This window comes from Tasmannia lanceolata, unplaced genomic scaffold, assembly GCF_043159265.1.
Source record: "Tasmannia lanceolata isolate RefF3 unplaced genomic scaffold, GAP_Taslan_0.1 ptg000007l, whole genome shotgun sequence".
Classification (NCBI taxonomy): Eukaryota; Viridiplantae; Streptophyta; class Magnoliopsida; order Canellales; family Winteraceae; genus Tasmannia; species Tasmannia lanceolata.
Genome location: NW_027518684.1, coordinates 4,827,759 through 4,840,844, shown reverse-complemented (window position 1 = coordinate 4,840,844; position 13,086 = coordinate 4,827,759). Strand labels below are relative to the sequence as shown.

General features: G+C 39.1%; 1 protein-coding gene across 2 annotated transcripts in view; it reads right to left on the bottom strand.

The window, feature by feature from the left end:
- Positions 1-428: 428 nt before the first annotated feature.
- Positions 429-13,086, bottom strand: part of LOC143881539 (uncharacterized) — a 45,577-nt gene continuing 32,919 nt past the window's right edge. For both annotated transcript variants that reach the window (XM_077384650.1, XM_077384652.1), the window contains one exon: positions 429-1,621. In XM_077384650.1, the coding sequence (XP_077240765.1) occupies positions 974-1,621 (648 nt within the window). In that variant the 3' untranslated portion in view covers positions 429-973. The remainder of the gene's footprint in view (positions 1,622-13,086) is intronic.

Sequence of the window (13,086 nt, the reverse complement as noted above, 5' to 3'; positions counted from 1 at the left end):
GACCCACTAGTTCAAAATTTTGAATTGGGGAGGTAATATGTTGGCCCCATTTTCTCCATCCCGCAACCCTCTTCTAGTGCTTTATGTTTATTCTTTTACAATACAAGGGGGTGGCCCAGGTAAGAAAAATGGGCAAATATATCAATTCCCAACATGATGTAATTCAAGGTGGATCCCACCATTCGTTTGGCCATCAGACACCAAAGGTGTCACTCCCACCCCACTCTGGATATTTGGATCAACAAATAAGTGGGACCCATCATACCAATGTATCTCTTAAGGTGAAGAATGTATTATGTATACTCATCACATTAACTGCTTACTATTTCTCCCCTTCATTTTTAAAGAATACAGATAAAATGGAGGAAGAAAAAAACTAATAACATAGATTTCAATCAGTTTTCATCAGATGTAGTGAATAAGAAGGATTGCACACATTTATCATAGCTTTCTCATTCATTAATCATGCTACTTGAATGTTCAATACAGCTGCCTAAACTTGAATTCAATCCTACAACACTGTTGAAAAACAAACAACCCAAACTGTGAAAATGGTGAGGAGCAGTTCATTCTAATAATGTTATAAACTTCTTGTCATTTACTGACCATGTTTGAAGCTCATGAAATTACACTGAAATTGATTTAAAACCCAATACTTGGCTCTAACAACCTCAGAAAGTTTTCAAGATTTACACAGCATTTAATTCAACATATTGGGCAGGATGTAACCCATTAATTATATCTTATTTCTTACACAAGAAATGTTGAAGAAAGTGGCAGTAATGACTATTAAATATCAGAAACCAGAATTCTTCACTCAATCAGTTTCATGCAAAATCAGAATAATTCAACTCACCAGGCTTGATTCCTCCAATTTCCATATCTATTTCCACTGTAACCCTTAATGATCATATCTCAGAAAGACCAAGCCGTAGAGTTGAAGTTTATGCTCCATGGACAAATGTTTAGGTGCCTAACTACCGCCCCAGCGACGTTTACGGGCTGGCCTCTGTTGTTTAACTTCCACTGTTTCAACCACGGGATTAGATTGAGGTTTAGGGTTTTTATCAGGCTCTTTTTTCAGAGCAATAGGCTCCTTGAAACGCTCCCTACGCCTTTCCATCTTTGCTATTGTCTCAAGAATCCTATGATTGTCATAACCTGCAACAACCTTACTATCATCTGTAGCATCTTCTGAGTGTAGATTTTTCTCCTTGTTATTGTCAGAGTGGCTTATTTCAACAGCTGAACTTGGTGCTGTTTTCTCAGAGGCCCGTTTTTGTCCCATAGTACATAACTCAATATTTTCAGGTTCTACTGCTAACTGACCCTCCTCGAGTTGTGACACTTCTTGATGTTGCGTAACCGGATACTTGTCAAGCCACTTTTCATCGCCATGGCCAGGAGATTGTTCTGAATTGCACTGGCCCACTCTTTCAACCTTTGAGCTGATGCTATGGAGACGATTAGTTTCAACTTTTGGTGGAGGGAGTGGAGCCTCCCTTCGTTTGTAAACTTCATCTGAATAATTTTGCACTGACAGGTCCCTATCAAATAATTGGTGTGTGTCACCGTGCCTGTCGTGTGTTATATCTCCAGCTTTTGAAGATCTTCCAGGGTACTGCAGAGAATTGATATCGGTATAAGGAAAACTAATTCATAATAAGATGCATAAAACAAATTCATAACAAGATGCATCAAAATATAAATTGCACGGCATTCAAATAACAACAGCTTTGGAAACCCAGAGACTGGTCATTAGTTTAATAAAGATTAAACATCCTTAAGAAACACAAGTTTTGTAGGAACAGATATCAGAAGGGAAAACACTACAAAAATAATAAACCTAATGAAGGTAGCAGGTTGAACCTAATGTCAGGAACGATTAAATGTATAAAAAGTTTCTATAGGCACGCACGCACGCACACTAGTATTCTGGGTCCATGCTATGAATGGGTGTAAAATGATGGTCCCAACACCATCAAAACACGAGGTGTAAAATGGTGGGTCCACCCTAATACATGGTCTCGATAGAGAGGTGGACCCCACATCATAATAACATTAGGGGTAACATGATGGGCCCCGCCATATCAAGACAACATGAGGCATAAAGAAAAAAATTTCCAATAAAAATTTCTCTGAAAGAAAGCGAATCGCAATGGAAAGAAACATGCTTAGATAAGCTTATCTAAGCTATAGCTCAAAAACACATGTGGCCCCACATTTTTTGGGGGATCCAAAGCATTCATTTGGAAGGCCCTTCCATGGATAGGGTGTGTACCAAAAATCAGCCCTATAGGATCATCCTGCAGCAGGTTGACATTCATGTCAACCATGTAAACCCATCACAGAAACTGCGAAACTATGAAGTACAAATTACACTATCATTGTGTGTAAATGATGACTGTGTGCCCCCCAGTAGTTGGTGAGACACATATCCTGAGCGTCTAAACAAGATGCTTCAATAATGTGAGGGCAAAAGGATCATGTGTCTTTTAGTGGCATGCAAGTGTGGAGCTCATGTGATCTTCAGAAGTTGTAAGTTAGCAAGGAAATTGAAAATGATGCATACATTAGTATATAAAATTGTCCAAAAGAAAAAAAATCTACATAATTCAGATTTCTAGGCATAATTATGGATCTGCAGTTTGGGACATCAAATGTAGCCACTAAAATGCAGATGCTACTGCCTTTATGCCTAGTGACTGCATGGTGACCATGATTAAACCCCCTAATATGTACTTTAGGTTCTTTGTTGCCATCTTATTGTGTTCGAGATTACTTTCAGGATGTACTACAACTTTATTCTGACTAACTCAAACTAGAAATAACTAGTTTAATTTGCAATGAGCTGTGGTTTTATAAAAAGAGAAGGTACTCCCTGGAGTAGATAACTTATCTACTCCCTACCTTAAAATAACAGTTGGGGCCACATTGTTTGGGTGATCCAAAGCATTCATTTGATGGGCCCTCACATAGATAGGGTGTGCCCAAAAAATCAGCTCGATAGGATCATCCTAACCCTATGAACTGTGGAGGCAAAAATGGACGTGTATAAACCTGCACAAATCTGTCCATTTTTTGCCCCCACAGTTCATAGGGTTAGGATGATCCTATCGAGCTGATTTTTTGGGCACACTCTATCTATGTGAGGGCACATCAAATGAATGCTTTGGATCACCCAAACAATGTGGCCCCAACTGTTATTTTAAGGTAGGGAGTAGATATGTTATCTACTCCAGGGAGTACCTTCTCTTTTCTCTTATAAAAAATCTAATATTCTTAATTTGTACTAACAGAACAGTCAACAAAAACCAGCAACTTAACCATGCATGAAATGCAACATATCACTGCATAATAAATAGGCAATGTGATTGCAATTACTTCTCACATAGGTAAAACTTATCCAATTTACTGTGTATGAAAAGGATTGATTATCACTGATGCAGTTACTGGCATCTTGAAAGAATCAACTGCAAGAAAGAGTTATTTGCAAAAGTCCCAATGAGAAAGCTTATGTAAGGAATAAAACCAATGAATAACACCTTTTCTCCACTTGCCCTGTGTAGACACCCCATTTTGTTTTGTTTTAATCAACAAAGAAGTTAGTGTTCTTGTTATCAGTCTCCTTTAGTGTTTTCCATTCCCGTGTCCGCTCCTCTTGTTTTCTCGATCTTTTTGGTTATTTTTGTCATGTTTTGTGTCGTCCTGATAATTGTTGAGAAAGGTTATTCCCAAGAATCCGAGCAAGAGAGAATTTGGATCCGATTGATGGGCCCGTCTTGAGCATTTGTTTAGATTTGGATCAAACAGGGTGGCCCGCGCATTGTTTTAGTGAAAAATGAGTTTTGAACCTACTTCGATCCAACACCTAAAGATGATCATCAAGAGAACGGTCAAGATCTCAGAGAAGTCGTTTTAACAACCAATTTTGTTACGATCATCAGGTTGAGTTACTCGGATCAGCCCATTGAAATGATTTAGGAGGACACAACCTACTTAGGTAGGGGACCCATCAATTGGATGGTCTGGATCGTCATAGAGGAATGATTTAAGGGGGCACAACCAATTTACATTGCGACCCACCATTTGAACGGTCAAGATCATCAATTGTCGCCCATCAAATGGACGGTTCGGATCATCAAATGGGAGTGATTTAAAAATGGGGTAACATATTCACATTTTGATCTATTGGATGGCTTGGATCAGCCCATAGGATTGATTAGCGGAGCACAAATTAAATCACATTGTTGCCCATCAAATGAACGGTTCCGATCATACTTTGGAGTGGGGCATATGATTTTATGCACAATTGGGAATTTGGTCACATATGGGACCCACTTGGGTTATCTTTTACCTACTCAAAAGGATTTTAAAAAAACATGCATGGGGCCACACACATGTCAAAATTCAATGTCCACAATGGTGGCCACCTACCATGGAATATGTCCACAATGGTGGCCACCTACCATGGAATAAGTCCACAATGGTGGCCACCACCCTCCCATTCCTTTGCTATAAATGGTTCAATGAGGGTGAGTAAGAAGGAGAACTCATTTCTCTTCTATCATGTGTTCTAACAAAGTTGCTATGTGGGGTTGAAAAGAAAAAAAAAAAGAAGAAAAAGAAACAAGAAAAGAAGAAAAAGAAACAAAAAAAGAAGGAAAAAGAGAAAGAAAGCGGAAGCGATCGCACGGAGGCGGGATTTTCGAGTTTTTCGGCTCTCGGATTCGGCGAGGATTTCGATCACAGGTAGGTACACCGTTCTCGGAATCTTTTTAGAATTATTTGGTATATTTTCGGATTTTTGCATGATTTTTAACAAAGAAAACTAAACGATATACTAAACAGATTCCAAAAATAATGAAATTTTGTGGGAAAATAATATGATAATGATATATTCTACCATGAATTTGTGAGAATTTTTGGATTTTGTTTGGTATATAATTTTATGCTTTCTTTGAAAACCAGCAGATTTTGGGGGAATTTTTACTGACATCAGATCACAAAGACAATTCTTAAAATTTTTACAGTAGTCTTATATTTCATATTTCTTGCTTCTATAAAAGTTTCAATTACTTTAGATCTGGTTTTACATGGGATGTAGTGTTAATTCATAATCTGGTCTAACAATTGAAAAATCCGAAACTGATAGTAAAGAGTTTTCTAAATTCATGAAAATCTCACAGCATGCTACTTTCACTTATATCTTACTAATGTAGAAATTTCATGGAATTTAGATTTCTATTTCTAGTAGTTTCTGTGTTATTTTTGCAATCTGGTCAATTAATTGTTAAATCAAAATTAAATATGAGCTTAATGTAAAAATCTGTAAAAATCTTCCAGCAAGCTACATCTCATCATATCTTGCTGCTGTATAAGTTTCAACTCATTTCGAATTCGTTTGCAACAATTTCACTTGTAAAATCACTCATATGCTTAAAATTGATAAAATTCATTGAAAATCCGAAATTAATTGAAAATCACCTGAAAATCTCTAAAGAACCTTAAATCTCTGTCATATATTAAATCCTTAATCCATTGAAACAGAAATCTTAGGATCTTTAGATTTCCCTGGAAAAATGGCCAATGCATCCATAATCGTATCCCAATTGCAACCGATCTTTGACAATTTGAATACTTAAGCTATAGCACGTTGTTGGCTCCGAGGTTCACTGTCCACGGAAATCCTGAGATATGCCAGGCAATAAGATGTTATAACCTAATTATTAAATTGCGCAAGGAAAGAACGCACGATTCCCTTCCTTGGATGCTATTCTGGGCCGAAACTGGTGAACCCTAGAACCATTGGTAATCCTTGAATGTCCAAAAACTGAAAATCCTTGAAATCTAAAATTCATTAACCTCGAGAATTTAAATCGATTTGTCTTGTGTCTCTCGGAACCATTGGATTATGGTTTCCGTCTTAAGAACCATTAGAGCCCACTTTAGGAACACTGGTGTCGTGTCGTGTCCTAAGTTTTAGGGAGTCTTAGAGTTAGGAGTCCAGCCTCATCACAGACGTTTGCTATGTATAGCAACCGTGCCATAGGTCTAGTTACACTAGTCACCCAATCTTTTCCCTAGGACAAGCCTAGTTACCTAGGATGTAGATTACCTGCATTAGTCTAAGGGACAACTTGCATTTAGATAAGAATCATATAGCATCTTCGATGAAATCCTAAGATAATAAAATCCTCAACTTGAATTAAATAACTTCTCCTAAAACTGTTGAAACAGTCAATCCCGTCTAGGTCGGTGTCCTAGTTGAGTTAGGCATAAGTAGCTTAGCTTAGGTGCACCGAACTACGTCGACTCTGATCCCAGTGAGGCTTGGGTACGTAGGCAGCTTGGATGTCTGATGGCATACCACCCGCGAGTCGGCACCACAAACAAATTGTGGTGTTTTGTATATTAATTTTCTTGTAAATGCTTAATCAAATCACTTAGGACTTTCCATGAAATTAGAATTTTAGGAGAACTTTCACTTAGATTGAATCCAGACAAATTAATAAATCAAGATACACATTTAGGATTCACATTGAAATTAGATCATAGGATGCATGTCACTTAGTTCGCACATTAACATAGAGTTGAATGAGCCATTTAAAATAAATTTAAAAGAGTTAGCTTTTGGAATCGAAGACCGATTATCGGGCAAGAATGGTGCATGTGGTGGATAACTCCCCATACCTTCCATTCTCGTAACCAGGTAGCGAGTCTAGATTTCTGGTTAATTACGGGTCCTAGATCCCACATCTAGGTGGCGACTCTGTCAGTCTCTTTCGTGTGGAATTCGGATTGCCTTAGTGATCCCAAGTTCACAGGAAAGATTAATTCAAATCAATAATAAAATGCACACGCCAATCGCGTGGATACGAGAGACCAAGAGAGAGAGAGCGGCGGCTCGCGCCCCACACCCCTCTCGCGGGATCAGGGTACCACAGTCTGGCGACTCTGCTGGGGATCACCTAACTTCATTAAAATTCCAAAAGATAATTCATTTGAATTTAATTTAACTGGCTCATAAGAACTCTATCTCTTGTATACTTGTCAGATTAGTTTGTCTTGTTTTATTTTCTCATCACATTTTACTCAAACTTAATCTAACAAAACCTGAAGGCATCATAGATCGCGCGAACTTATTGCACACACTTACATCACTTGCATCTAAACCCTTGCATCTCACGTGCACACACGTCCTATTTTAGGAACCCGGAGTGTTATCTAGCATGGTTGACTGGGATTTCATCACCTGGTGCCTCTGTGCTAGAGAAGCATTCCACCCTTAGCCTAGTACCTTTATGGTGCGTAAACGGATCTCTTGTTCACGTACTGATACGCCGGACACTGGTACAGTATATCGAACATGGATTCGCGCTAAGGGGACTCTTGGCCTTACCCCTAGATTAACCCACACATGCATGCAGTATACGAACACATGTGCACCACATGTGTGAGCCTAGTTTAGGATATCTTACCCATTTGTGTCTAGATTAGGCCGTAGTCCATCTTCCAATGGCTACGATCGGTCCTAGGTACACAAACAAAGTCATGAGTCGAGATCCTCTCTCCACTCCGCTAGATTAGGATTAGGGTTGATGCCTTCAGGTAACACTGTTAAAATGTGCGAAGACTAAAAACTTTTCCTTTGGGGTTAGGATATAAATCCCATCATTTCTAAAGATCTCATAGGATTAGTTATTCTTAATCTACCCGTTGAAAGTAATCCTATGCAATCTCACATTTTGATCATGTGTCTATCATTCGTCTCTTGTGGGATTCGATTGTGTCTTCATTGGCGGAAATTGTGTCTCAATCATTTGATCATGCAATCTTGATGATCCAATCTTGCCTGTACCCTTGGTCTCTTCCTCCTCTAGGGGATACCTTTTTCAAGAATATTTCTGCTGAATCCTTCAGAGTTTACTCTCATAATCCTTGAACGAGGGGCATTCCCCGCGTGCTGTCATGTCATCATTGCTGTGTGTATTTGTTTTGAGGAACCATCATTTTACCTCTCGTTCCTTATCTAGTCGTATCATAATTATCATGTCAATCATAGAAAGGAGAAATTCCCTGAATTTCAAGCTCGCATCTCGTGTTTATTGTTCCTATGTCAGGATTGCTCACTGCTGAAAATCCAGGAAAGCTTCTTGGGTTTGAATCTATTCGTGGCCAGTGAAGAAGCTATTTCCCCATTTTCTTTGGAAGTCTCTCTATCCACTTTTTCCTACCGATGGCCGATTCTATGGAAAATTTTCAGCTCTTTCATGTCACAGAAACCCTGGCCCAGCTCGTCCAACTGATGAAGGAATTGAAGGAAGAAAATCAATTCATCAAAGCTCAACTTACTGAGAAATTTGGTCCAACCACTGTTGTCTCTAAGGGCAAAAATCCGAGCCTCTCCATGGTTATGGGTTTGGAAGAACTAATTGTGAATCTCTCTAGACAAATGGCTGCGCTAACAGAAGAAGTTCATCAGATGAAGCAACAAATGCAAACCTGGTATTGTCAGTCCCAAAGTTCGAAGCATTTCGCTGACAAAAATACCAAAGTCCAAGGTGTTGTTACCAGAAACTCTATCTCTCAGCACCAGCAGGATTTTATTGGGCCCTTAATTCTTGAATATAACCAAGAGCCACCATCTGAGACTACTAAAAGAGAATTCACTGACTTGCCGATCTCGCGACCTGATGCTTTGAAATGGTTGCTCAAGGAAAGAATGATAACACTATTGGAATCAGAGCCTGTTCCTAATCCTCTTCCCAGTCCTGGGACCTTCCAAATGAAAGAATTTTGTGATTATCATTTACGTCATGGTCATGCAACTGATAAATGCCTCAGCTTGAAATATGATATTCAAGACCTTATAGACATGGGGCTCCTCGACCCTCAAAATCTTTTGTCAAGCGGCGAAGCTTCATCCTTTCCTGATGACCACAAACCGTGGTTTGAGCAAATGAAGAGAAAGTCTCACGATAATCACGACCAGCAATGTACAGTGATGAGCCCGGTCTCCATAGGTCAGGAAATCAAAGTGGCCACAATACATGGGGTTTATAACAGAGGCAATTTTACTTCGAAAAAAATCAAGGAGTTACAAAACCCTATGGTATTCAAATACAATCAGTTAACGGCAACACCTAAGCAAGCGCTCAAGAAGGAATTTACCCCTCTCCCATTTCCACCATCAGTCATTTTGCAGCAAGGGTTAGCTTCAGGTCACATTACCCTACCCGGCATTAGGGCTCCTCCTAATCCTTTACCAGCAAATTGGAGAATGGACCAGTATTGTGAATACCATAGAGGCCCTGGCCACCTTACTGATAATTGCATTGCCTTAAAATTCAGGATCCAAAAGTTGATTGATAAAAAAAAATTAGCCTACCCGAATCATGCAGTACTGCCGCCAGCCGATCGCAATGCTTAGATAACTGAGGGTTCAAAGAAGCACAGGCCCGGTTGCCATGAAAAGAATCAGAAGTTGAAAGTACCACTTATGAGCCAGCTTTCGCCGAGCCTCCGGAGCTAGACAGTTGCGGCAGTTAAAGTTTTAGTCGTTTACTATTTTATGTTGAGTCAGTCATCATGGTCAGTGCAATTGTTGAGTCCGGTTTTACAGTTCAAGGTTAATGCCTAGTCCAGGCAAGTTATCGTTTGCTTTTCTCTTTATTCAGAGTTGTGAATCCTGAGCATGTTCAGGATAGGTCGTCAGATGTAACAGCCTTTCCTTTAAATAAAATTCCAAGTTTCAATAGTTCACTTGTGTCTGTTTCTTAAGTATGCTTCTGATCTTAAAGTAAGACTCCCTCCTCAAATGAGGACAAAATTGACGAAACTCCACTTGAGTCACAGCAATTACTTGAACAAGAGGAGGAGCGCCAATCTCAGCCTTTCAAAGATGAAATTGAAGTGGTAAACACTGGCACTAAAACCTTGATCCAGTAAATGCCGATTGAAAATACATTACCCTCTAAAGAGTGTGAAGAATTGATAAAATTATTTCAAGAATAAGAAGATTGTCTAGAAAAGCTACAACCGATACCAGGGGCAAGACATAGATGGAAAGCTCAAAGAATATGAAGAAAGTGAGAAGATATATGCTATACAAGGGGCATAGAGTGGAAACAACTTTCATATTTCCAATCAATGACCTTGGTTCTCAAATTCATAAAGCCAACAAATTCAAGATGAAAAGTTCAAAAGCAAACAATGAAAAGTGATCATCAGATATCGAGAGTACGAATCCATAGATGGAGGATGTCAAAGAACAAGTTTCGCTCTATGAAAGTCAAAAGCACGTATTAGAATCTTGAAAGAAGAAGATCCATTATCTCTTACCTGGAAATGCCGTCAAACTCCGCGAAAAAAAAAAACAAAAGAGAAAAAAAAATAATCAGTACCAGAGGGACTCTAGTAACCTAGATCGATTCCCAATTTGAACATCAGAAGGCCTCCTTTGGCCGAATAAATCCCAAAATCAGAACCCAACGTCAAAAGAATACCGATTGCAAACCCTTCGAGCCTGAGTAAAATTTTCTTGAAAACCCATCAAACCAGGGGCATTTCCCCGAACTACGCGAGACCTGATCCCTATACTGGGGTACGTAGGCAACTCGGTTGAACCGAGTTCGGTCGATTCAAAAAGGAAAAGAAATTCAATCCTTTCAAAAAAAAAAAGAGAGGGACAAGTTCCAAAAGAAGAGAAGTTAATTGTTCCAGAAAGAAAAGAAAAAAGGAAAAAAAAAATCAAACAATTTATCTTCAAACTAGGGGCATTCGCCCTGAACTACACACGACCTGATTCCTACCTTGGGATATGTAGGCGACCTGTTCACAGGTTCGGTCGAAATCTTTGTTGAGCCTTAAGCCATTCTTTGAAAAGCCCTATCTTACCTATAAAAGTCCTTCTGGTGTTCAGAACTAATGAGCTAGGTCCTGAGATACAATAAAAAAATGAAATGATGATGAATAAGAAAAATAACGGAGTTTGAAGATCTGCTAGACTGAAAACCTGAAAGGGCGGTCTAGGCAAAATTTAAGATCATTCCCCTGCTAAGTTGAAAACCCGAAAGGGCGGCTTAGGCAAAAGCTAAGGGGATAGCCTGCTGGATCGAAAACCTAGAAAGGTGGTTCAGGCAAAAGTTAAGGCTAGCGCGGTCCGCCAAGTTAAAAACCCTGAAGAGGTGACTTGGTCACGGTAAGAGAATCATTATAAGAAGGCTACAGCCGGTATCAAGACTGAAGATCAACTGAAGTTCAAGCAAATTCAAGTGATATCCTCAAAACTGGGGGCATTGAAGCTAAGCAATCTTAGGGGTCGTAATTAAATTCTTGAGGCATTACTGTTTCGAGGAAGAAGTCCGGTGTTTACCAATTGAAAAACTATTCCTTGCAAGGATAGACTTACCAAACAAAACATTAACTAAGTCAGAAGCATCACTATGTTTGTCAGTATAGTCAGTCAATCTTTATTATTCTAAGTTCACTCCTTCAGGGCTGCTCAATCCTTTGAGTAGTGCCTTTCATCTAAGTTTTCTCTTTAGAAAGAGTCAATTGTCGTTCCTATGTCCAAATGATGTAACTGTCTTGGTGAAGGAGGCCAGGCCTAGGCAGCTCCCTGCAATTATACCTGAAAGAGCTCGAGAATTTAGTCAAACAACTTCATTTCAAAGAAGATCAGCTCAGAAAAATTCAGAAGTAGAAACATCAGAAAGCCCAGCTTCCGTAAAAAGATCATACCCCAGGAAGGCACCTTAAGCTTGGAAGAACCTCAGATGCAAAGATGGTTAAGCCAATTTCTCAGAAAGATGAACCGCTAAAATTCAGAATTTCCTTCCAGTTAGTTTGATTATATCCAAGAGAGCCGTTGTTCTAGATTACCAATCTCAAATATCTTCTTCAAGGTTTCAGTTATCAAAATCCCCAGAAGACAAGACCAGCAGTCTCTTTGAGAAAAATCTTGTTGAAGTTTCATAAAAGTGTTTCTGATCCATTCTTGTTAGTAATGGTTCTTCGTTCCTAAGGTTTGCCGTTTCATCATTCGTCAAAGTCCTAGTTTCCGATATCTTTGTCAGGCACGATCTATAACATCCCCGATTTCATTAAGTTCAAAAAATCAAAAATTCATCAAATCCAATCCTATGTCAAATTCAAGTTCATGAAAAATCTCTAAATTCTTCGTTGTTGAATTCATCAATCAAAGCTATCTTGTTTCTTTGAGCCCGTTTGTGAACGGTGCCTCTTTTCTCGAGTCCATTTGTAAATGATCTCGTCTTCTCCTTGAACCCGTTTGTGAACAGTGTCTCATTTTTCTGAGTCCATTTATGGTCTCATGTCCTCCTTAAGCCCGTTTGTGGACGGTGCCTTATTTCTGAAAAATCAAAAATTCATCAAATCCAATCCTATGTCAAATTCAAGTTCATGAAAAATCTCTAAATTCTTCGTTGTTGAATTCATCAATCAAAGCTATCTTGTTTCTTTGAGCCTGTTTGTGAACGGTGCCTCTTTTCTCGAGTCCATTTGTAAATGGTCTCGTCTTCTCCTTGAACCCGTTTGTGAACGGTGTCTCATTTTTCTGAGTCCATTTGTGAATGGTCTCATGTCCTTCTTGAGCCCGTTTACGGACGGTACCTCATTTTCCAAAAATAAAAAAATTTAGCAAATCCAAATCCTTACTTCAAAAAAAAATTCAAATCCTACGAAAAATCTCATGTCCTCTTTGAGCCCGTTTGTGAACGGCGCCTCTTTTCTCGAGGCCATTTGTGAATGGTCTCGTCTTCTCCTTGAGCCCGTTTACGGACGGTACCTCATTTTCCAAAAATAAAAAAAATTTAGCAAATCCAAATCCTTACTTCAAAAAAAAAATCCAATCCTACGAAAAATCTCATGTCCTCTTTGAGCCCTTTTGTGAAAGGTGCCCCATTTCTCGAGTCCATTTGTGAATGGTCTCGTCTTCTCCTTGAGCCCGTTTACGGACGGTACCTCATTTCCCAAAAATAAAAAATTTATCAAATCCAAATCCTTAATTCAAAAAAATCCAATCCTACGACAAATTCAAGTTCATAAAAATTCTCTAAATTC